Below are 25,472 nucleotides of genomic sequence, written 5' to 3'. Positions count from 1 at the left end.
TGTAATAAAATGAATTGCAATCATTTTCTCATAACACAACTGTATTTGGTTAAAAAATAAATACATTAAATCATATGTTTTTCTCATATTTTTACTTCACACTCATGCAGTAAAAAAAAATGTTTTATTCTTAAATATAACATAATATGTACAATTATTTTGTAACCTACAATTTTAGGTTTGCTTAAATTGCAACTACACACTGTATGTATTTTTTCTGGTAATATTTTTTATTACAACATCACCCTGGTAAAAATCATTTTTGTTATTAAGACACACAAAAACCATTTTTCAAGAATGTTGAAATGAAAGTTATGTGACATGTTTTATTCTTTTCTTAGTCATCACACTATTTGCTATTGAATCAACAGCGCCTCCGCTGGTTGCAGCTAAGAAGTGCACTCCACCAACTCCATGATGATTCCTTGGCATGTTTCTCTCTGCAGAGTGAGCCAGAACAACAAGCTGAACCTGATGACCAGCGAGAACCTGTCCATCTGTTTCTGGCCCACGCTGATGATGCCCGACTTCACCACCATGGACGCCCTGACCGCCACTCGCACCTACCAGACAATCATCGAGAGCTTCATCCACCAGTGCTCGTACTTCTTCTACAATCAGCCGCTGGCCGACGGCCTGCCGGGCTCACCCACCGCCACGCTCTCGTCTTACGGCAGCGGGGGCGGCACCTCGGCGTACTCGTGCATGGCCGGGGGCTACTTCTCCTCGCCGACTCCGTCCCCTCCAACCCCTTACGTCCTCCCAGCGACGCCGCCTGTCATCCCTCACTATGGCCCCCCGATCCACCACCATCACCACCACCAACAGTCGCCGCCCCATTCCCCGCCCCCTACTCCCCAGTCGCCCATCCCTGCCCTGCTGCCGCCCTCCCTGCACCCCCATCACCCCCCTACAGAACAACACACGCTGTGAAGCGGGGATCAAGGGAAAGCGGACATGGATGAGAGGAAGTAGGAAGAGGACATTGACCCGTCACGTCTTGTTTGGAGAGAACACACCTTTTTTTTTTTGCCCACATGTCACCCAACAGGATGTTCTTACCACCTGAGTTCACCCGAGGCTCCTCGGAAGTACTCGAGAAGTGGAAGGTAGAGAAGAAAAAAAAAACCCAACCAACCGGATCTGCAGATTGGAATCATAGGCGCACTCACGCCCTTTCAGGCATTCTCAACATGTGAGCTGCTCCTCTTCATCAAGTTACAGATAAAGGTTTTTTTTAATCGCATCAACTTTCCACCCCCTTGCTGGTCTCTTGTGTGTGTGTGTGCGTGTGCGTGTGCGTGTGCGTGTGTGAGAGTCATTGCTGCAGTTTTCAGAGCAAGGACCTTGTTCAAAAAGCACTTTCCTGAGCACTTTCAAGGCACATTTCCTTTTAAAATACTGGCGTTGGGATGTCACGTGACAGCCACTTTTCGCTTTGTCAATAGCTCACTCATCCGGGAGCGCACCACTGACATCTTGAGGACCAATCGGGTACTGCGAGCCACTAACAATGGGTCGTTTTCATGGTGTGTATATCTCTGTAGCTAGCTATAAACTAGCTAGCATCGTCTCCACAAGAGTCGTCGGGTGTACAGAAAACTAACAAACAGTTGAGATTATTAGAAAACATGAATATATGTTGCAGTTTCACTGACAAGCAGTATGTCTACCTGCCGTTGTTCTTAAGAGGTCATCAAAAAACACACTTTATTTCGGATTGGCCTAAAGTGGGAAGGCCAGGGGGCTCATGTTTGGAGGCGCTTTTATTGAAACAAATACATGACAAACTCATGCAAAGGAGTTTTATAGCCACACTTAAAGGAAAAATGAAATACAACTATACAAAAGTTACAAGAATAAAAGAATACAATCCATTAAAGTAATTTTTAAAATGTTTTAAAATTATTAGTATGACTTTTTTGCCAATTCATTTATTCATTTTCAATTACAACCCTCACCAACATTGTTTTTTTAAAAGGCTTTGTGCTTGTTTAATTGCTTTTTTTCCTTTAAAGTTTGACTTCCACCCCTCATTAAAATTAACATTTTTTTCTTTGTATTATTTGTACTTAAAATTGAAAATAAAACAGGAGAACATACACAATTGCACAAAATGTGATTATATTCTCATGTAATTTACATTTTTTTCTTCCAATATTATCACTTAACACAAAAATCACACAAAATAAGACTTTATTCTTGTATAATTACTACTTTTTTCCCCTGATACATTTGACTGTTTTTTTTATTTTATAATATTAATTTCAAATTTCCCCCCAAATTTCCCTGAATAAAATAGTAATATTCAAATTGGGTTTTTTTGTAATATTTCCATTTTATTCTTGCCAAACGTTTTTTCCTCATCATCCTAATAATCATATACCAAATTCAGCTCATAAAATTACAACTTTTTTTTCATGGAATATGACTTTACAGTTAAAATGACCACATTTTTCATGATCTAACAATAAAAACTGCTTTTATGAAAAAAAGTTGTGCCCATATAATAAAAATGCTAATTTTTTTTCTAAAATGACTCTTTTGTAATTAATTTTCCTTTTTCTTTTCAGTGTGGCACTAATATTTTTCAAAGCCTGCATAGCACAGTGTAATTTTCCATGGGACTAACAATCACACTGTAATTTCCAAAACTACTCAACACTGCCCCCGGTGGCAGTGCTCTGTCATGACACCCGGCTGTCATTTCCCATTTGAGGGCCTCAAGTTGTGTTTTTTGTCGGGAGCGACGGGAACAGACAGTTCATTCATGTGTCTGCATGACCGGAATGGAGCATCACAAATTCCCGGGGCTCAGCCTGCTGTTACCGTGGAAACCAGCGAGATGGGCCGAGAGGTGGATTGAGCCTTCATCCCAATTGCTTTTCAACTACATTTTTGTGTTTGAGAGCGTTAAACAGATGCTCGGCAAGGTCACCTGCGACTGCATCTCCCCAGAAGCCCCTCGCTGGCCCTTAAAGCCTTTTAAACAATTACACAACTCCCACAGGAGCTTTTACACTACCTATTTACCCCTAATGTGTGTGTGTGTGTGTGTGTGTGCTGGACTGAGCTGACGTCCAGACAGCAGCATCGTGATCCAAACAAACATGACGGCGAGGAATGCTCATCCGCATTATGAGGAGGAGGCAAAGATGGCGGCAGGGCTGATTATGGGAGGAGTGTTGACCACTGGTACGTGTGTGTGCGTGCGCGTGTGTCTGTGTGTGTACATCCGTGTGATGATACTGACTGTGAGGCAGCCAAAGACTGGGCAAAAAGGTGACACTGCAGAATGGAATATTAGAAAAAGAAAAAAAAAAGACTTTTTATGAGTCGGCAATGGCCGCGTTTTTCTTTTGCAACTGATGGTGACAGATGTCTGTTAAGTTAATATGAAAACTAAACAAGCCAACTATATAGAAAGTGTTATTCAGTGGTTTATTCGGGGTGGGCTGGGGTCTAACATTTGCCCTATAGTCAGTGGTGATAGTAAAAAAACATCTTAAGTTTTTATGTTAATAATTCAAATGAAAATGCTTTTTTTGGGGGGGGGGGGTGCCCACTATAGTGCATGAATTCTTCCCCAGCAAGGAAGGAAGGAGGGCTTCACCACTCTGACTATTTAAGAGAATATTATGAACTATTCGGGGGTTGGGGGGGGGGGGCAAAGGAGGGTCATAATACAAAGGAAACAAAGTAATGAAGTACTGTAAAGTGAAAAGATAACCTGTCAATGCTGAGTATGGTCATTTGTCTGGATGGGAATGGTGTATACAGCAAGGCCTTATGTGATCTGTATCATAGTTAATAAATGAAATCTTGTACAACCACGCCTCACGTCGGTCTCCATCTTCAGCTCAAAAATGTGATATTTGTGTGGAAAAAAAGGTCTGTACCCCAGAAGCAGAGGCGTGAGGCGGAAAAATAATTCCACAACAAAAAAGGGAGCAGAAAGCACAGGTCGTGGTGCGCCACAGCTTCATTGAAAACGACTAGAAGATGCAACGATGACCAAAATGGAAGAAAGAACTGGCATCTCACACCTCCAAACAATTGTTTTTTTGGGTGCCAGACGGCCAATCAGCAGCAGCCATGTCCAGTTTCCCGCCCCCAGCTGGAGCGAGGACCTCTGAAAACAAAAACAAAAAAAAAACACAAAGAAAAACATGGAATGTAACATAATGGGTTAATCTGAAAGTATCTCATGTTTTTTTTTAGTTTATACAAGTTTATACATGAAAAACCAACAGGTGGTGCCAAACAAGTCAGTCTGAGTTTTTCTTCCTGTCTCGCACACACTTTCAACTTCAATTGGTGACAATATGATTGAGTTAAAAGTTTCCCATCACATGTTTCTGGGGGAAAATGTATAGATATGATATTATATTACAAAAAGGGATGGAATATTGTCTGCAATTTTTTACAGAAACTTGGTTTACTGACTTAGGTTACAAAAAAAAAACAAAAGTTTCTTTTGTTCGTTCATTCATTTTCTACTGCTTATCCTCATGAGGGTCGCGGACATGCTGGAGCCTATCCCAGCTGTCTCAGGTCTGTATCAGGCGGGATACACCCTGGACTGGTGGCCTGCCAATCACAGGGCACATATAGACAAACAACCATTCACACTCACATTCATACCTATGGACAATTTGGAGTCGCCAATTAACCTAGCATGTTTTTGGAATGTGGGAGGAAACCGGAGTACCCGAACATGCAAATTCCACACAGAGATGGCTGAGGGTGGGATTGAACTCGGGTCTCCTAGCACTAACCACTCCTTCACCGTGCAGCCCTACCTCTTTTGTATGCTTACAAAATCTTTTGGTAAACGGTCTTTCACTTGTATAGCGTTTTGGACGCAGCATCAGGACCAACTGGGGGTTCAGTATCTTGCCCAAGGATACTTCCACGTGACCATGGGAGGACAGAGGTCCGGTTGGGGAGATGACCGCTTGACCACCTGAGCCACGCTTCTCCCTTTTTCCAGAGTTTTACCCCAGAAACTTGATTTGGATTTCTTTTATGTAAAGTTCTATGCTTCCGGCTTAGGATTCTGGGAAAATTTCTTAATGTAATAAATACTACAATGCTAGTAAAAAGTTGTAGTTGAAAAGTTGTATTTTTTGTTGTTTTTTACTTTTACAAATTTAGTCAGAAGCTCAGAATTTTTCAAAATAAGGAATCCCAACCCTGAAAAATCAAGTAAAAAGGGATGGGAATTTCCATCCACCATTTCATCCTCCATTTCCTATGCTGCTAGTCTTCACCCTGGTACACCCTGGTACACCCTGGACAGGCTCCAGCATACCAGTGAGGAAAAGCGGTATAGATAAATATATTTGTACTTCATGTGCAGTAACTTTTCCATACTTTCTCATTACCAAACAGAACACGCCCGCCCATGCCCACGAGACTCCCCCTGCTTCCCGGGGGGCATCGCTCTCTGCCAGTTGAGGGTGATGTGCGGACTCCGTGGTCCCCGTGAAGGCCTCGCTGCCATTTCATGGTGCCCTCATCTGACCTTTTCATTGAGTCAAAGCAAAAGGAAATCCATGGCCATGACCTTTGTGGTGCTGCATCTCTCTCTTTTCTGGCTCATGGTGCAAAAAAAAAAAAAAAAGAACAGAGCGGAGAGGCTGATTGGGAATGAAAAGGGCAGGCCAAGTGTGCACACCGGACACATGACCCTTGAACTTTAACCTTCAAGAGGTGCTGTGATGGAGAGAGGATAGTGTGGTATTTAATGAGTTGCAAATTGGAGTCAATTAGTATGAGCTTAACATGAAGCCTTGCAGCAGCTGGATGCAAACATTCTAGGCTAGCCAAAGATCCTCTACATAACAAGAGTGCTCATGTTGCATCATACAGAGAGCTATTTCGAGTACTTTTTTGTTAAATGCATTGTAATAAATAGTAGTAAATAATAATTCATATTAAATACAAATATAATTTATTATAAAGGCAGGTGTTTTGGTAAAATCTTTATTTTGTCCCTCATTTCGACTGGCAAGATGTGTATGTAATTCATACGTGCAGCCACTAGGGGACTCTCTCGTCCCATACCTAATTTCCTCATTAGGCCACTTGGCGGCAAACAGAAGCTCATTGATTGGCTCTGGGATACGGAAGTCGGACGTTTTAATCCCGCGCTCACTTCGAGATGAAGGCGAGTCAAGAAGATGAGAGGAAAGACGAGGCCTTTCTCATTTCATGTCGGACCTCCACTTCCCCCCTCAACTGGTTATAAGGTGGGGGTTAAAGTGAATAAAAGACAAAAGAAGTTAATTTGAAGTCACTGTTGCTGAGCTTTCTCCCCTCCACTATATGGCTCCACAGAAGCAAGAGGCTGTTGAGCATGAAGAGAGGCTGGCGGCACGTCCGCCATGATGAGTCGAGGCACGTATCCCCGCTCAAGCGTGTCTTTGTGGGGCTTGGAGGGAGCCGGCAGCTGCGCCTGCTATTGAATTCTGATGCAGGCCGGCCTCTACAGGTGGAAATGCTCTTATCGATACGGCCTGTCCGAGCCTGACCGCCGGCCGATCCGTCTCATTGATGATTTCAGGTGCCCCCCCCCCCCCTTAGGAGCCCCATTGATTAATGTCTGGGCCATGGCGGTATTTCCATATTGATACGTCGATGGATGACGGCGCTCCAGGAACAAGCTGTTATTGAGCTGCTTTGCTTGATGTGTTTATGCCTCATGCTCATAATGGGCCTGGGACTTTTATTTAGAGCCAAGATGGAGGTGTCAACATGCATCTATTTCACTAGCTCTCAATGATAAAGCACAGCGATTCAAGCAGAGATGGATGCCCCTGAATTACTGTCAAAGATTTCTGAATCACCAGTTGTTACCACAAAGGGGACCATTCGAGGTATGCAAAAAGAGCTGTTTATTTCATTAAAAAAAAAACAGGAAATGTTGACTAGTAGAAGAAGTCTCACTAATATGCTAGCAGCAACGTTTATTGGCCCATCAGCAGGTATACGGCTCGTGACTAAGGTGTTATTGTTACAATTAAACACTAAAAATGAACAGGAAAAAAATGGGAAAATAGTACTAAAAGGTACAATCTAAGGAAAATCAACAAGCAATAAAAACACAATTTGTCTTCAAATGTGTATCCTGTTTACAAAATAATATACCGTATTTTCTGGACTATAAGTCGCTCCGGAGTATAAGTCGCACAAGGCCAAAAATGCATAATTGGGTTGAAAAAGAACATACATAAGTTGAACTGGAGTATAAGTCGCATTTTTTGCGGGTAATTTATTTAGCAAACTAGTTGACCAAAACAGATGTTACATCCTCTTGGAAGGCAAGTTCTAACAATAAAAAAAAGAGAACAGGCTGAGTAGATGTAAGATATGCTAACACGATAGTTATTCAGCTACACTAAACATAAACATGAACAGAAAAGGTGTCCAGTGTTTATGTAACATAAACAGTTTTTTTCATTTATAAGTGAGAAAGAATAATGTAACATAGTATGCATGTCTGAAATAAATTAAGAAGAAGAAGAAGTCGCTCTGGAGTATAAGTCGCAGGAACAGGCAACCTATGAAAAAAGTGTGACTTACAGTCCGGAAAATATGGTATATATCTTGCGTACGTTCAGGGATCTTGGGCCTATAGCTGTATTGTACTGTCAAATATTATATAAATGTCAGTATTTAACAAAAACAGACATCCTGCTCATATCTTATAGCATGGCTACCTTGCAGTATTTCTTTCATGGTTTGTGTGTTTGCACCATTTTTTAGAAATCATGCAACGTTTATGTGATTGTGATTGCAGTGTTTGTTTTCTGGTGTTGTGTGATGAGAGCATATCGGTAAATAGAGGTTTAATATAAAGATTGACACATGCGTTGACAAATGGCCGTTCTAGGCGTGGCTTCAATGATCTGACCAAAAAAAAAAAAAAGAGGAAATGACCTTTTGTCTTCCATAAAGAAGCAAAGGCAGAATGATATTAACATTTAAATTAGGTCAGGCAGGAATATATCCTACAAGGTTGCATGACAAGCAGCATCGTTTGTCAGTCAAGAGTTTGTGGATCGATACTTGGAATGTTGGGATTTCTCGGTAATGTTAAGAGAACCTGTGTGTTTTTTGTGTGTGCAGACACTAATTTCTTATAGGGTGATATCGCTGTGTTATCTACACTATCTTTATTTAAAATGGTTAGTTCCTCCTCTCTGAGGGTTAAACATCACACACATCAACTCCGCAGAGAGAGCTGCGAGTTGTGAACCCAATTTTAAAGACGTCCTCATTTAAAGGACATGCGGAGACAAAAACATGCGTCTGCTTGTCTCGGAGATTAGTTTGCACACGGAGAGGCCATCGAATGGAAGAGTCGAGACGGTCACATGGGCCGGAGGTCAACGTGACACGCATCGGGGCGCCAACATACACACGTGCTGATTACCTCTCCTCAAGTGGAAAAAATGGACATCATAAATGTATGAGCAACGTGCTTGTTTTGGTGCTTGATTAATTATGCCATTTAATTCCACATCCACCATGCTGCTCCTCCATATCATTTCCCACTGGTCTCTCATCTTCTATCAATCTTCACTCCTTTTTTTTTTCTTTTTACAGCTCCTCATCACCAAATGAATCATAGATCCGGCGTAGAGTCATGTAGCCTTGACCAATCGTGAGGGTGAGACGTTTCACACTCATGTAGTTTACAAACGACTACTGATTTTAAGCATGTGAGCTTTAGGTGACAAATAATTAGTATTTTTATTTCTGTTTCTGTGCTTTCATTAAGACGGGAACATCTCTGTGAATGTTCTGAACTCCTTCTTCCATGCAGTTTATGGAGGTGAATTGGTTCCAGACCTGGCCATGATAAGTAGAGTTTCTTATTTATGAATGGAATATGGTTGTAGTCGGAGCATAGAAAGCCTGTAGAAACTGTAAACCTGACTTAGGGTTTTTAACACTATTAGAGCCCTCTAGACATGAAATAACACCCCTATAGTCACCTTTACACTCCCACTATAGTAAACATTCATTCATTCATTCATTTTCTACTGCTTATACTCACAGGGATTGCGGGGGTGCTGGAGCCTATCCCGGCTGTCTTCAGGTGAGAGGCGCTGTACACCCTGGTCTGGTGGCCAGACAATCACAGGGCACGTATAGACAAACAACCATTCACACTCACATTCATACCTATGGACAATTTGGAGTCGCCAATTAACCTAGCATGTTTTTGGAATGTGGGAGGAAACCGGAGTACGAGGAGAAAAACCACGCATGCACAGGGAGAACATGCAAACTCCAGACAGAGATGGCCGAGGGTCTCCTAGCTGTGTGGCCTGCGCGCTAACCACTTGTCCGCCGTGCAGCCCCTTCTGTCTTACAGCATCTTTTATATCCAGCCATCCGTCCTTTTTCCGCAAATCCCCAATAGGGTTTTAGGCATGCTGGGGCCTATCCCACCTGACTTTGGGTGAGAGGCGGGGTACACCCTGGACTGGTTGTGTCCATCTCATGCATCATGGTCCATTATGCAAATTGCCAATGTAATATTTATCCAAAGTGGTTTAACAAACAATTTCTTTTTTGCAGTTTTCTTGAGTTGGACACAACAGCTCCTCTGCTGGTTGCTACTAGTAAGTGCATACCCAAAGAACCAATGTCCACGCAATCAAGTTTTCAATGCGATAAATGTGTAATTTTCTCTATTTTGTTTTCCTCCACAGGTCATCCATGATGTGTTTTGAGTGTGAGGGCCAGAGTGACGTCCAATGGGACCTTGGCTGCCCTCTTCTTCCCAGCAAGGCCAACCTCCTCCTCAGCTGCCTGACAGTTCCAGGTTAGCCCTCTCTTTACTTTCCCCCTCCCTGGGCCTTCCCAAATCTCCTGGGAGGCCCCCCCATAGAGAATACTGCTCAGATCCAGAGCCCCTTGCCAAAGCCCGCAGTAATCCTCTCCATCGATCGCCATGAGAATTTCCTCCCTGGCGCAGCGGGCGCCGTTCACCGCCATTCGCACTCCTTGCCCCCCACCCCCACCACCACCCTCTGTCTCCCTCCTCTAAAGCAGGCAGCTTCTTTCATTTAGAGACAAAATAGGTGCAGGCACATTACCTGCGTCCGCTCTCATCTTCCTCCATGCTGGTTGATGAGGTGGTGATAGCGGGCGGCATGTTGCTCTGCTGTTCTTTCAATTCGGTTGGACAGGAGTCAAGCACACCTCGCCGTAAACAGTTTTCTCTAACGAAAGCCCTTCTTCTGTGTAGTCTGCAAGAGTCCATATTCCGGCCAGCTATTGTTGGGCATTGACGCAAGGTGTGATGGCTACCGAAATAAGTGACGTGTACCACCTTTTGGAATCTTTCCGGTACACGCTCCAAATGCCAACATCCACACTCTGAACTGACCGTATACTGACCGTATCTCTCTGTCCAATACCCACATTGTGAACGGAGCCTGAGGGGTTTATTTTGCTGTCAGACCTTGCGGCAATACCGGCATCACTTCTCAAAGCAGTCACGTGCAACAGCCGGGCAGCGACGTCAACATTGGGGGCTCCTCCCTTAAATAAGACAAGCCTCAATACTGCCTTTATAGAAACGCCTCCAACATTACTCGACATACGCTTCAAAGCCACGGCACATCTCCTGACATCGCAACTCCTAGCCTCCTTTGTCATTTTGCTACTTTGTCTCTTTGTGCCGTGCCTCTCCGTGTGATCTTTTGTTCAAGACTTAATTGAACCAACCTGGGCGGAGACGCCCTTTGCTGTATCGGAGCACCAAAGGACTTCACCCATTACATAATGGCTTTATTGGAAACAAATCCAAATTTTTTCAGCGCAAAATAACAAATTAATAGATGATTCATTTAAGAAAATCATCAGGGCCTTGAATCAAACCCACACTTTTTGCCTTTAAAAGGCAGCAGCTGTACCATTACACTAGATGGTTGAGTAGGTGAATTAAAATAGAACGATTATCAGTTTACTCGTCTCTCTTTTCTTTCCCACCGGCCTCAGGCTGACACACATTCTTGGGGGCGCATTCTCAGCCAATGCGCCCCCATCAGAAAATGTGACCCTGCCCACAGCGTGTGTTTCCGCGGCTCTGATCCTGGGGTAACGCTACACCAAATCTTAGCTGGCTGTGACAGTTTCTTAATGGGCGGGCTACTTCCTGGTTCATGAGGGGTGATGTCAGATGACCGGATTGTATCATGTTTGATTCTGGAGCAGGCAGAGTTGGTTTCATTGGGACTCAAATGCAAAAAAGGGAAAATTCATCCTTTTACAGAAAGTGGAAAAATCGTTTGTTTGTTAGCTAGCAGGTGACTTTCTGATTGATAGCTAGTGATGACACATGAGGCAGTGTTGTTTCCGCGGCTCTGATCCTGGGGTAACGCTACACCAAATCTTAGCTGGCTGTGACAGTTTCTTAGTTGGCAGGCTACTTCCTGGTTCATGAGGGATGATGTCAGATGACTGGATTGTAGGACCCTGCTGTTTGCTTTGTCCATCAATTTTTGTGAATCCCTTCTAGTAACACAGCAAAACAATACTGTGCTTGGTCACTGGTTTGAAGTAAATCAGCATTAGTGGTGGTAGTAAAAGCAGCTATTTAAAGGTGTTGTGTAGAGTGCAAGCATGCTGCAAGATGTATCATTGCTAGGGAGTCCTCCTGGGAAGAGCCCCCAACCACCAGTATATCCCGCGTAACATACTTGCTCATCATTTATTGACAAGGCCAACTCACACACACAAACACCTCAGCTCTTTCCGTGTGTGGATGTGTTTTTCTTTTACCTCTCCCTCTGCAGTCTGTTGCTGAACAACAATAGATGATTAAACCTCATACTTTATTAACACGTCGGCGATGTCGGCGGCATGCTAAGTAACCGTCAGAGTTCACCCCAGGAAGCGTTGATACAATTTAGAGAGTAAATACACATTTCTTCGTTACACTTCCCCTGTCCTCCCCTCCCTTTCTTGTTTAAACCCACCCCACCCCCCCCGTGTCCGCCCCGTGTCCGCAACTATCCCCCCACCGTCCCCACCCCTCACCCTCTCTTTCTCTTTATTAATTTATTGGGTTGTTATTCTCCTTGCCTGCCTGCGCTAATGAAGGCGGGATGCAGATGAGGGCGAAGGTCGTCTCCGTAGCGATCGACCTCATCGCCCTGCAGCATGGCACTCTGACTGGCACGGGTCAGTGGCAGCTGTCAGTCAAAGCACACTCACACCTGAGCTTGCATATGTGCATTATATCCGCATACACATTTTTGTCGTTCATGATCCCTAAAAGAAAAGCAGCTTTTAAACGTCATGTAGATGATGTTTGTGTAAGAATATTTAACAGTGTGTTGTCCGTGCTATTATTTGTCTGACAAATACACCACATGGTGGCGCTGTTATGAAACCCCAAAGTTCACCTGCGTTAGTTATGAGGCAAACTACGGCCCGGGGGCCACATCCGGCCTGCCAAGTGTTTGAATACGGCCCGCCCGTTCTTTCCAAAGTATTTCATTTAAACTTAACATACAACCATCAAACATTTTGATGGTTTAAGTAGCTGTTTGATCAATTTCGTTATTTGATGTGGTCCTGAAAAAAAAAGAGACACAACACACACACTTTTACAGATATCATACTTCCAGGTGGACTGTTACGTGTAAATGTAAATATATAGTCTGGCCCCCAATAAATTTTGTTAAAGCAATGCGGCCTGCGTGTCAAAACATTTGCCCACTCCTGCACTATACGCTCAGTAACTTTAGGAGGTTTAGCCAAATCACAGTAAAATTTGGTACACCGCTTTAGGGGACTCAAAAGTGTTTTTGTGTGAACAATTTGAACAAGATTGGTTGAAAAACATGGCCACCATCAATCAAAGTTTTTTTTTTAACCTGTATTCCATGTACTGTATGCTTGCATGCATTTTGCATTTTGAGCAACATCCTCGGGTGAAAGTTGTGTTCTTACAATAGCAGGCTACATGAAGCATGGTTTTTCAATATCACATGAATCCCGCTGACACTGGTGGATCCCGTACGTGGATTCAGTGGGACCAACAGGGCAAACCTTTGACTAATCCTCTGAAAAGTCATCCCTATTGAATGTATGTATTGATGAATGACACCTATTTGACTGCAAGTGGTCCCCAATGCTACATCCCAGTGACTGATGAAGTTCCTTTACATGGTTTTCTAAGGAAATGTCTGCTTTAAACATCCCTCACTCCCTTGAAAAGCCCGGAATAATTCGCTACACTTTAACATTGCTATTTTATGCAAATTAAGAGATGTTAGCATTACCAATCATGTCTAAATCCAAACCAGTTAGGACACGCTGGTCCTAAGCATTTAGCATGCTTATATAGCTGTGAACATTGATTCTCAAACTGTGTGAGGAGTACCACTGGTGGTAGTCTTGTATAAAAATACAATTATAGCACACACATGCAAAAATTTATGTATTAATGTTTTTAATATCCTGATATACAATTCAAATTAAATCTTACTTTGTTTAAATGTTTATTTATTATTTAATTATTTATTATATTTATTTATTTAGCATTAGAATATATATTTTTTCTTTCTTGTTATTGTAAAATGACTGCTGATTTTTCTATTTTTGCTGATATATATATTTTATACCTTTTTAAAAAAGTTTTCTTGTTAAATTATACTTATACTGTGGCACAGCCTGATAGAAAACATGTTGAGCCTGTTTAGTATTTACGTCAAAACAACTTTACACTTATTCTTCACTTCATAGCATCCAGCTATCTATCAGTCTGTCTTTAAGATTTCTAGTTAGCGTGCCAGCTGTCTTGTTAGCATGCTACGTAGTTTAGTTCCCTCGCATTGATTATGGCCCTTGAAGATGGAGTCAGTCTTTATACTAACATATTTTCCCAATAGTTCGTCAAAGATGAATAATTATAAGTAAAAAAAATAATAATAATAGTAACTAGTCCCACAATTGAGCTTTGGTCTTTTAGCAATATACCAAATTTTTGTTTCTACCTAAGTTAGATTGGGGAGTTCTGACCTCTAACCACCAGTCATGTCCAAGAGTAAACATCCATCCATCCATTTTGTATGCCGCCTATCCTCACTCCTCACATATGGTCGTGGGGGTATGCTGGAGCCTATCCCAGCTGTCTTTGGGTGAGAGGCGGGGTACACCTTGGGCTGTTCGCCAGCCAATCACAGGGCACATATAGACAAACAACCATTCACACTCACATTCATTAACCTTTTTCCTAGATGTGAACCACAATCACAATAATAAAGTAATCGTTAAGGGAATCAAAACAAAGCATTAGCTCATTCATTCCCAAACATTTTTCAAAGGACAACACTTTAAGTACTGGTTTTGACTCTTTCAAGGCACACAGAGCATTGTGTTCTATGGCTATTATGTACCGCTTATCCTCATTACGGTCACAGGGGTATACTGGAGCCTATCCCAGCTGTCTTCAGGCGAGAGGCGGGGTACACCCTGGACCGGAGGCCAGCCAATCACAGGGCACATATAGACAAACAACCATTCACATTCACATTCATACCTATTGACAATTTGGAGTCGCCAATTAACCTAGCATGTTTTTGGAATGTGGGAGGAAACCGGAGTACCCGGAGAAAACCCACACACACACGGGGAGAACATGCAAACTCTCCAAACGGAGAATTAAATCCAGGTGTTACCGATCTCCTGTGTAGCCTACATGCTAACCACTCGGCCACCAACACTAGATTAGTTTTGGTTTTACATTAGCACACTCCATAGGTGATAGAAATATGTCAGCTCAGCATCACAAATCACTCAAAACTCCTCCTCCATGTCCCGTGAGTGTGCATTTGTTTGTACAAGCACTCTTGTATCCGTGTAGCGTCTTGTGTACATGTCAGTTTTGCTCAGGTTTTATTGTGGTGGATTTATTTATAGGCTCTGACATGTTCATGAGTCTTCTCACCTGCAAAACACACACACACACACACACACATCTCTATTAGCAGTATAGTAGTGTTAACAGTGTGATGCCATGCGTGAACTTTCCCACCTTTCCCTCATATCTATGCAAAGCTGGGGTCTTGTCAATCAGTCACCTTGGTGACACGGAGCCCCACCTCCCCAATTAGAGCTGACAGGGCAGGATTAGGAGGGGGGCGGGCCCCCGCCGACCTGCCTACGTGTCAATCATGAGCCGGGCATCCGCGCGCCTGTTTACTGTCAGATCCCATCTCCGTCTGTCAGACTGCTGGCAACCGTCGCCCAGGGAAGTGAGGCGGCAGCAGGGGCGGCGGCGAGGGTTGGGGTGTTTGGTGGGGGGGCGGGTGGGAGTAAGGAGATCTGATCAGAATTAACTATGCTTCTCCCCACAGATCGGCCGTGCTTTTAATTCATGAAAGGGATGAGAGGGAAAAGTGGTAGAGGGAGGAGAGAGTTTCAAACCCCGAGCTTCTTTAGAAGTTTTTGCACTGATGTTTCTGCTCTCCTTGACAATCACTTTGCTGACTCTCCCTCCCGTTGTTCTGCCGCTACAGCCCTCAATAGTCCACGACCTGCTTCCCACAAGCTGCTAGGACCTTCCATTTCCCTCTGAAGTAGTCAGCAGGATTGCTGAAAAACTACACAACAGACTTTCATGGAACTTTCTCAGCCAATATTTCAAAATAGTTCAAAATAGAACAGCTCCCGCACCATAGAATGCAAATGGTAGAGTCCAGGCTGTCTTATCTGAACGCAGGTGAGACAGAATTCTAAGCCGGCAAACTGGACACTACCCCCGCCGCCAATCATTATTTATGCTGAAATTAAGTACTAAAACCTTGCAACCTTCTTGTACTTTATCCTGTGTAGTGAATGTAGCCCACCCATATGTATAACTGATGCATACACACAGATGTGTGTTAATGTGTCAATAATCCGGGCCCAAAAATTTGTAGATAGTATGGTCACATTTTGAGAAAATGTAACATTGACAAATAGACAGATAAAATATGTAATAATAATTCAAGTGGTGTCGTTTTTTAGTCATGTGCAGTGAAGTTACTTTTGATCTGAATCTGACACCCTTCAATCTCGTAATGCCAGAGGAGTAGTCCACACTAGAAGAACATGCCATATGTCTCATATGTCAACGTCTTCTCACGCCATCATCCGTGAACCAGGAAAGTAGCCTGCCAGCTAAGAAATGGTCCAACACTACAGAAATCTGCCCACCGTTGTCCTAGAATGCAAATGTTGGAGTCTAGCCCTGCTTGATATTGGCTTTCTATATCCGATACTGTCCAGCATGTTATGTCGATATCAGCAGCAGCTCTGTAATCTGAAAGGTCTGTAATATGTGCCCTGTAATTGGCTAGCCACCAGTGCAGGGTGTACCCCGCCTCTCGCCCGAAGACAGCTGGGATAGGCTCCAGCATACCCACAACCCTTGTGAGGATAAGCAGTAGAAAATGAAGGAATGATCCAAGATGCCTCCCTTCCCCCTCGCATAACCAATGTTTTATGTCATGTTCTGTATGTTAGGTTTTGTGATTGTCTTTGTTTTCACAGCATTTCCTGTTTTGTATTCTTGTTTTGTTTTCATTTTAAGCTGCTTTGTGGTCTCGTGCAGCTGTACCTGTTTCTCATTATTTAGGAGGAGCCGCATTACACGCAAAGACCAAAATGTAACGCAGACAACTGTTTTGTTTGGTTGTTGAAAATTATACAAAATAGGGGTTTGAAAAAGGCGGTTTGACTGCGGAAAGAAAAATAAATATGGTGTTTATTTTCCACGAACAATCCACACAATAGAACCGTTTTCTCTCAACCCAGAAATGGTACAGTTCCTTTTGAACCAGGAAGTGGCCAGCTAATATACGGGCAGAGAAACAAAAGCACCATTCCTTACTTGCTGGAGGAATATATTTTGTTTTTTGTTCCAGCCCCAACGGAACCCTGCCCCATAATTCAAAAGGTTGGGAGACCTGTTCCTAAAATCCTCTCTGGATAGCTTCTTAGATCTCTGGACTCAATGGAACCATTTCCCCCACTCTGGCGTCCAAGCTGGTGTGTCATTTTATGTCATCCTCCGTGAACCTGAAAGTAGTTTAAGAACTAAGATACAGACGGACGGACAAATGCAGAGTCCATGCACACAGTTCAACCTTGGTGGAGGTCTGCACTCGTCTGTGTGTTGTTGTACTTTTAAATTGCACTAATATGTATTTGTCACAGAGTTAAGGTCAGTTTGTTTACTTCTGCAGTACGTGTCTGGAGAAGAGGTTAGTGTGTGCATGTACAGTGTGTGAATACATAATGCTGTTTGGCCCCTCGGTGTGTGTCATGTGCACAGGGTTCACACTACGTCTACTGTGTGTGTGTGTGTTTGCATGTATATCCCCTGCTCTGAGGGTCCCTGGCGTGTTTGCATTTCTTCTCTTTTGGGGTCTCTGGTACTGGCCTCACTTTGACCCCGGTGCCCCCACTCTAATCCTTTAGCAAATTAGGGGTTGTGTGTTTCTGAAGGGGGTGTTTGGGGGTCTGTGCCAAGCCACGGCTCTGGGATTATAGAGAGTGAAGGTCTCAGCCTTGTGGAGGATGAAGTGGAAGGAAACAAAAGGGAGCAGTGGAGAGGAAAAAAAAAGAACGGTATTGTCAGCATTGTGTTGGGCGCCAATGCTTATGGGGGATATCTCATTACCTCGACCACAGACAGCCATTTTACGTCTTTATGTTGTTTGTTCAGACCAAATCTAATTGACAGATTTCAAACGTTGGCATCTGTAGTGCCATTTGCAGCGGAACACTCTTCGAGTTGGAGAGACAGATTTTTCATTGCAATTATATTTGGAAAAATTAGTTCTGGGGTCTAGACCAGGGGTGTTCAAAGAATTTCTACAAAGGGTTGCATTTGAAAAATTGAAGAATACAGGGTCACTGTAATACATTTTATATATTAAAGACCAATCCAATGTATTCTAAGCTACCTGAACAAAACATTTACATACAAGCTTTGCACTACAGGTGAGCAAAGCAAATTAGTGTAATGTCTAATGCAACCTTGTTTTTTGTTGGCCACGGATTCACTTTTCAACCACACTATGTTCCAAATGTTTTCCTACACTGTCTCTGTTATTGGACGGCCAAACATTGTGCCCAAAAAAAGCATCCACACATTGGTGACTCAGTCTCTGTGAAGAATGCTTAGTGGGACACAGACAGATTCTGGCCATGGAATCTTTTAGTCATCCTTATTGTGTGTGTGTGCTTAATTTTGTTCATAGCATGCACACAGAAAGGTAAAAAAATCTAGGTTTCCATCTGCGTCCTTCCTCCTTTCAAGCACTGTGCATCGAGAAGGCGTTCAAGCGCACTGCGTATTTTAGAGTGGAATTGTTGATTTTTAAAAAAAAAATTGGATGGCTGCAAAAAAAACTTTGATAAAGCAGCTGAGAAACTATAGTGAATTCAAGAAAGAAATCGCAGCAAAGTAGCAAGGTGGTGGCTGTTACAGTAGAGTAATGTAACCTGTACCTGCTGCTAAAGTATACAATATAGTATACAATATAGTTGAAGTCAGCAAGTATACAGCTCTAACCGCCCACTCTTTAAAGTTTGTAAGGGGTTAGAGTGAAACAGCGTCCCTTCACTCACCTATGTGTTTTTTCCATGTACAACCATAATTAGTCTCTGTAAAATGTGTGCAGTCGTCATATTTTTGGATGCATGGAATTAATTAATTGGAATTATTTTATTTATTGGAAAATTCAGTTTTGTCATCCCTTGCAGAATGGATTAATGACAAAAACGAAGGTTCCACGCTCATATATTGAATTCATAACTATCATTAATTAATAATAATATTTAATTAAAAATGCATGGAGGGCTCTATACTGAACATCAAATGGTGAAAGGTGTTATTTATTTATTCTTTCATTTTCTTATCCTCACAAGGTATGCTGGAGCCTATCCCAGCTGTCTTCGGGCTAGAGGCGGGGTACACCCTGAACTGGTGGTCAGCCAATCACAGGGCACCTGTGTTTCCACCTTTTTCAACAAAAAATGGGAGAAAATGGCTTTTTGAGAAAAGAAACAATTATGCCACAACACAAATAACACAAAAAATGGTAGCATGTAAGGTATTTACTCACTTGCATGCCAAGCTCTTATAAAATGCCCTTCTGCCACCTTGTGGTCGTTTCTACATCTTAAAACTACGCTCACATGATTTCTTTTATTGTACTCTTTTTGCCGCTCGTGCAAAAATTGTAAAAGATGAAAACGTCTTTGGGATTGGGTGTTCAGGTTAAAAACAAAGGACTATGGTAGTGAATGAGCTAAGGCAAGAAAGTCCGCTAAGTAACCCTGATAAGGCACACCTGTGAAGTGAAAACAATTGAGATAACACCAAGGATACATAAAATATATTCATTCATTCATTTTCTACCTTACCCTCACAAGGGTCGTGGGGGTGCTGGAGGCTATCCCAGCTGTCTTTGGGCAAGAGGCGGGGTACACCCTGGACTGGTGGCCAGCCAATCACAGGGCACATATAGACAAACAACCATTCACACTCACATTCATACCTATGGACAATTTGGAGTCACCAATTAACCTAGCATGTTTTTGGAATGTGGGAGGAAACCGGAGTACCAGGAGAAAACCCACGCATGCACGGTGAGAATATGCAAATTCCACACAGAGATGCCTGAGAGTGGAATCAAACTCGGGTTTCCTTGCTGTGAAAGGTGTTATGTATTTTTTTAATTATGTAGAAAGGCCAAAAAACATATATAAATAAGGCAAAGTCTTATTGTTAGTCAACATTTCAGCTTCCCTTTACTTTGTGCCTTTTTGTTCTATCTTTGGGTTTCTACACTTTTCCAATGTGCCATGGGCCAATAAAAAACAATCTGCAGGCCACACTTTGGACACCCCCCCGGCTTTATTGAATATGCGGAGGGCCACAGAAAACCCAAGCGGTGCTAAAGCACTTTGGACACGAGTGGTTTTGGCTGTCATCATAAAACCTATTATGACTGGGAAGCAACAGTTGAACATTCATAACTGTCATGTATAAGCTGAAGTTCCGCAGTTTAATAAGAGTAATAAACAATAACAGAAACATCAACCACTAAGGTAAGATGGGCGTGTGTTAGCTTTGTATCTGATCCGTGTTGAGTGTCAAGGTGGCGTAATGAGCCTTTTGTTTAGAATAAAACACTACGCAGCCGTATGCTGCAGACAGCTCAACACGCACACTGTCACGTCCGCTGATTGCTGTACGTTTGCAGCCTGTGTCGGTTGCCGGGGAAATGTGGGCGGAACATGTTTGGCGCGTGTTTGCATTAGAGATGCGTCGCAGGTTTGTTGTCTGCGAGGCGGTTCAGGTGTCTGTTAATGTCTGCTGAACGACCTCGCTGCAGGGAACGGGCTATCAGGCTGAGAGGGAGACTATCATGTTAATTACTTTACACACACCCTGAGAACACACACACACATCACTCATCTTTCTTTCATTTTGTCATTCCTCCGCATTCTCTCTTTTTGAAGGTCTCGCACGTCAATTCCCCCTCTGCTTTCCAGAAAGATTGTTTTATATTCTAATCAATTCAAGTCGGTGCTGTGAAATTAATTGACATTCATTCGATGATTCTAAATTCCTCCGAGGCTTCTTTTGTTTCCGCCTGTCAGTGAGCTGCAAGTGAAATTGGGCTAAATGTTTTGTCATCTCACACTCCCTGGGTAAGCCCACTCCAAAGCGTGAGCCTGAGGTCAGCTTAACCTCCTCACAGCCTGTCTTTACCACTCACGATGGAGAAAAGGGAGAGGGTGGCTCATATCGCCGTCCTGGGCCAAGATCATTCCTCCGTCTTCTCCTGTCTTCTTAAGGAGGGGTTTATTTTTTATGATTTTTTTTGTAAAGGCGGGGCTGGGAGGAGCCGTATTGGCCGGGGCAGGTAGACGCTGTTAGTTAAATGATGCTGGCACGCACAAGAGGGATTGCTTTGGGAAGTTGTCATCCATCATGGTTTTAGAATGACTCAAAGCAGCACTCTGCTTGGAGGGTTATGGTCTGGCGATTCATGATTGATGGGAGCTGGATGTGTGTGTTTTAAGGCGAGGCTGAGGAACAAATTGTGTGCGTGTGTGTTGGAAAATGAGTAGAGACGGCTGTTTAGGGAGCTTCTTCAAGTGACTCTAATCAGATAACAACAATATCTACAGTACCTCACATTTCAGCAGCCATTTTTTATGACAGTACATCACCTCAAGGGAAAATACTATAGAAATGAAAGTGATATATTTTAGAGGAGTCCGTGAACATATCGTATCCACTGGAAATACGTGGCTGTTGTTGTCCACAACCCAGTCTTTGACCAGTGGGAATCATGATAGTGATGGTGCTAAGAAGACGGAGCCTGGAGACGCTCTGCCGTCATTTGGTAACCATTGACCTTCCAGGTAAAATATGTAAACTAGGGGTGTTTAAAGTGCAGCCCCGCGGTCATTTGCGGAACGTGACTCATTTTTTATGAGCTGGTGCCACATTGTAAGGATAAGAAAATTGAGCAAAAAGTCACAATGTTGCAAGAAAAAGTCGATACAATTTGATACGAATAGAAATATCTAATTTTTTCTGATCAGCTCTTGTGAAACTCAATTTTGTGTCAAAGTAGGGGGTCAAAAACAGGTCTTGGTGCCCTGTATTTGAGACCACTGCTATGCCGAGATGGTTGGTTTATTTTAAGACCGTGTCCATGCTGAAATGGTAAGCAGCTTTTGCCCCAGAATGATCTACTCTGTGTGACACCTTGGTATCAGTCACCGTACAGATACTTTATTTGCACCATTTCCACCCAATCATGAGCAAACAACCATTCCCCATTGAGTTCTGCTGATGTACCTAATGTTGTGAGCACTTGTGGATGCAGACAAGTAAGCCCAAGTGCCCCTTTGTGTACTTATAGAATTTCTTTAAGCTGAAGCATTTAGTGAGCCTTTACCTCTCGTATTCATCCATTCTCCTGGCAAGAGTCTCCCCTCACTTCATTCTTAACTTAGTGTGATCCCAATATTCAGGAAAGATCATGGAGAGCACCCAATACCAATCGATGTCCAATTAGCGAGACGCTGCACCCCGGGGTGGGGGGGCGGGGGTTGGAGGGACGGGGCGGCTCAGGAGGTGAAGTTTAGGAAAGGAAACAAGGAGATGAGGAGTGTGCAAATACAGCATGCAAGGTCTATAAGTGGGCGGAGGTAAGGCGCTGGTGGGGGTGTTGATGTTAGATGCTCAATCAAGCCGTGTGAGGACAGTGTAATTAATCCATTGAAGATGTCTGATTGCAGATGACTTTGGGAATACCAGAGTGCTGGCTGGAGGCCGGAGGGAGGCGGGAACAAGATGGATGCAACGGAGCGGGGGGAGGAAACGCAGAAGGGCAAACAGAGGGAGAGGGGAAGATTAATTGAGACAAGGGAGATACAGTACCTTTTAAATGAGAAGGATGAGTTTCGGGGACAATGAAACAAAAATAGTTGATTATGTCGGGGTTAAGTCCAACCATCGTTCATGAGGCCATCAGATAAAAACCTCCGCCTTACTCTGCCAAAACACTGATACAGTTTTTCTATTCATTCATTCATTCGCCCACGTTGCTGGACTAATTGTACTCCAATTCTAACCTCATGTACTAGTTAATCTTTTGTACAATTTCCTACTAAATTCTCACGAGAACAGATGTCACGCTGATATGCTTTCAAGGCTTTTATTCAATCGACTATTAATTTGTGTGAATGCATTTTGTCTCTGAGAGTAGCCTGAGTAGCACATTATTTACTTACAACTCCCCCCTCCTCGGCCAAGCTAAGCCCTGATAATCTAATTAAATTTGATAAAGCAGTAATCATCAGAGCATTATGTTGATACCCATCATGCTTATTTGCTGACTTTGTTCGACGGCGACTAGCCCCGTGTCAGAAAGCGTTTCCTCGCGCGTGATTCACTTTGAGGCCGACGTTGGATTAAATGCGGTCAGGACGGCAAAGCACGCAGGACCTTCGGAGAGCGCCAACCGGCACGCTGCTGCAAAACGCTGACAAAGGTTGAATCCTCGGCGTGATTGACTCCTTTCATGGCAGAGAAGACAGACTGGACTTGACGCGCCAAAAAGCGTTTGTGGTTTAAAGATGACGGGGGCAGGGAGGAAAGCTAAAAGTGTGGAGATGGAACAGTGCACACTTTTGTAGTTCCAACCCTTCTATAGTTTTCAATGCATATCAAAATTCCGTCACACTTTTTTTTTTTTATTATTTATCACGGATGTCCTTGTGAGTGTTGCTAAAGGAAGGTGATGTTTTAAACTTCAAGGTTCATATTATACCGTTTTCGTCCCACAAGTAGTGGAGATGTTAGCCAAAATGTAGCCTTGATGCCGGAATCTAGACAGTTTAAAAGTGCTTTCACTAAGCCCTACTGGGAACACACATTTTTTAAACGTTTTAATGCTAATCCACACCTACATTTCAGGCCAAATCTTTGGACACATCTTCTCATTCAATGTGTTTGCTGCATGTTTAGGAGTATTTACATTGGAAATTCTCAAAACCATGAATGGAATTCTGTACTTAAGAAAAACAAGTGTCAAATAACTCTGAATAGTATGTCTTATATTTTAGATAGGGCTGCACGGCGGTCGAGTGGTTTGCACGCAGACCTCACAGCTATGAGACCCGAGTTCAAATCCACCTTTGGCCATGTCTGTGTGGAGCATGCATGTTCTCCCTGTGCGTGCGTGGGTTTTCCTCCCACATTCCAAAAACATGCTAGGTTAATTGTCCATAACTCCAAATTGTCCATAGGTATGAATGTGAGTGTGAATGGTTGTTTGTCTATATGTGCCCTGTGATTGACTGGCCACCAGTCCACTGTACCCCGGCTGGGATTGAATGAGTTAATGGAACCATCGGTTGTGTGTCCAAACTGTTGGCCTGTACTGTACCTCTGACAGAGGCTAGGTTCACACTGCAGGGCATGATGCCCGATTCTGATTTTTTCTTAAAATCCCCTTCTCTCAAAAGTGGAGCAGACAAGTGAGGGAGATGATTGAGTTTTCTCACGTTTTCGGTGCTCATAAACAGGCTCTAGTCGAAGGACACAGATTACTGTTATGACATCATTTAAAAAGGCCATTTTGCATAATAAGGGGCCAATACTATAACACAAACCCTTTAAACATCATTGTACACACATTGCAGATAAATCCAACGTTAAAACAATGGATGACAACTGACAACTCTGACTAGTCTGCTGTGTGTCTATCATTTAGAGGTCACCTGGTCCACACTTGGGATCTTCTCTGTTGAGGCTTCACTCGGCCTTTCACCTGAAGCTGATTATTCTAGGCCAGTGACCCCCTTTTTATGGATAAAAACCCATTTTAAGTCTGAAGGTCACATTGTATTTTTATGTATTTCATATGCAACATGGCATGCAGAGCCAAAATGGTGCCTTAGAAGCTCCAAAAAGAGCAAAATATGGTGTTTTGCAGTAATTTGGAGTGGTGTAGAACTGTATGGCATCAGTACTGATATCATTTTGGTCACATTCCTTATTAGTGGGTAGTGCAGTTCTACACGTCTACAAAAAGTAATAAAGCTATTGTCACCTTTCTTATGATCTATTGATATTCATAATATATAAATACATTAATATGATTAGTAATACACTACACTGAATATTTCAGACTGCTCCTGTTGTATGTACAGCATGTGTACTGTATATGCAAGCCTTTCACCTGTTGATGTCACACAGTACACTGCGTCCCACTTTGGATCCGCTGCACAGTTGGGTTTTCTTCCTGGGAACAGCATCCTGCCTTGGCTTGGGGGGAAAAAAGGAGGGGGGGTCAGTGTGTTCTTAATGAAAAGGCGAAGGCACAATAGAAATTAGCATGGAGAGAGATAAACAAGCAAGATGCCAGTTTGACAGCGAGACGGGGGAGATACAAGAGCAAAGCGTCCCGTGTGGAGAAAAACGGTGACAGGCGGCGGCGGTAAAGAAAAGGTGGGGGTAGGTGGGCCGGGCTGTTGTGGATGTCGACTGGGCGAGCGAAAAGCGAACGCGAGACAGGCAGAGACAGACAGGGCGAGAGATAGACAGTGACAGAGGGAGAGATAGACGAGCTGTGTGAGGATGCAGAGAGTGTCCCCCCCTCTGTCGGCTGCTGCCAGAGGCAAACAGACAGCCTCTCTGCTGGTGGAATGCTAATGCAACAAGCTGCTCCTCTTCTTTACCTTTCTTTAACTCGCCCCTCTTTGCTGCAACTTTACAGACTGCACTCTTGTATGGGCCCACCGCTTTGATAATGGAGTCCATGTTGGGCCTGTCAAAGCAGGTGTGATCACTGCACAATAAACAGTACTGTCCAAAAGCTCACCATTAGATGATGATTGAAGTCATATGTGGCCCTCTG

At 43.2% G+C, this 25,472-nt stretch overlaps 1 protein-coding gene and 1 long non-coding RNA gene across 2 annotated transcripts in view; both read left to right on the top strand.

Annotated features, from left to right (window-relative positions):
- Positions 1-3,833, top strand: part of arhgap35a (Rho GTPase activating protein 35a) — a 67,936-nt gene extending 64,103 nt beyond the window's left edge. The window contains exon 7 of the mRNA XM_058079668.2: positions 447-3,833. Within this exon, the coding sequence (XP_057935651.2) occupies positions 447-933 (487 nt within the window). The 3' untranslated portion in view covers positions 934-3,833. The remainder of the gene's footprint in view (positions 1-446) is intronic.
- Positions 3,834-9,728: 5,895 nt separating this feature from the next.
- Positions 9,729-25,472, top strand: part of LOC144899652 (uncharacterized) — a 29,995-nt gene continuing 14,251 nt past the window's right edge. Inside the window, exon 1 of the long non-coding RNA XR_013627977.1 lies at positions 9,729-9,841. This is a non-coding gene — a long non-coding RNA (uncharacterized LOC144899652). The remainder of the gene's footprint in view (positions 9,842-25,472) is intronic.

This window comes from Doryrhamphus excisus, linkage group LG8 (genome assembly GCF_037039965.1).
Source record: "Doryrhamphus excisus strain RoL-2023G ecotype Guam linkage group LG8, RoL_Dexc_Guam_v1.1, whole genome shotgun sequence".
Classification (NCBI taxonomy): Eukaryota; Metazoa; Chordata; class Actinopteri; order Syngnathiformes; family Syngnathidae; genus Doryrhamphus; species Doryrhamphus excisus.
This window is presented reverse-complemented; position numbering and strand designations above follow the sequence as displayed.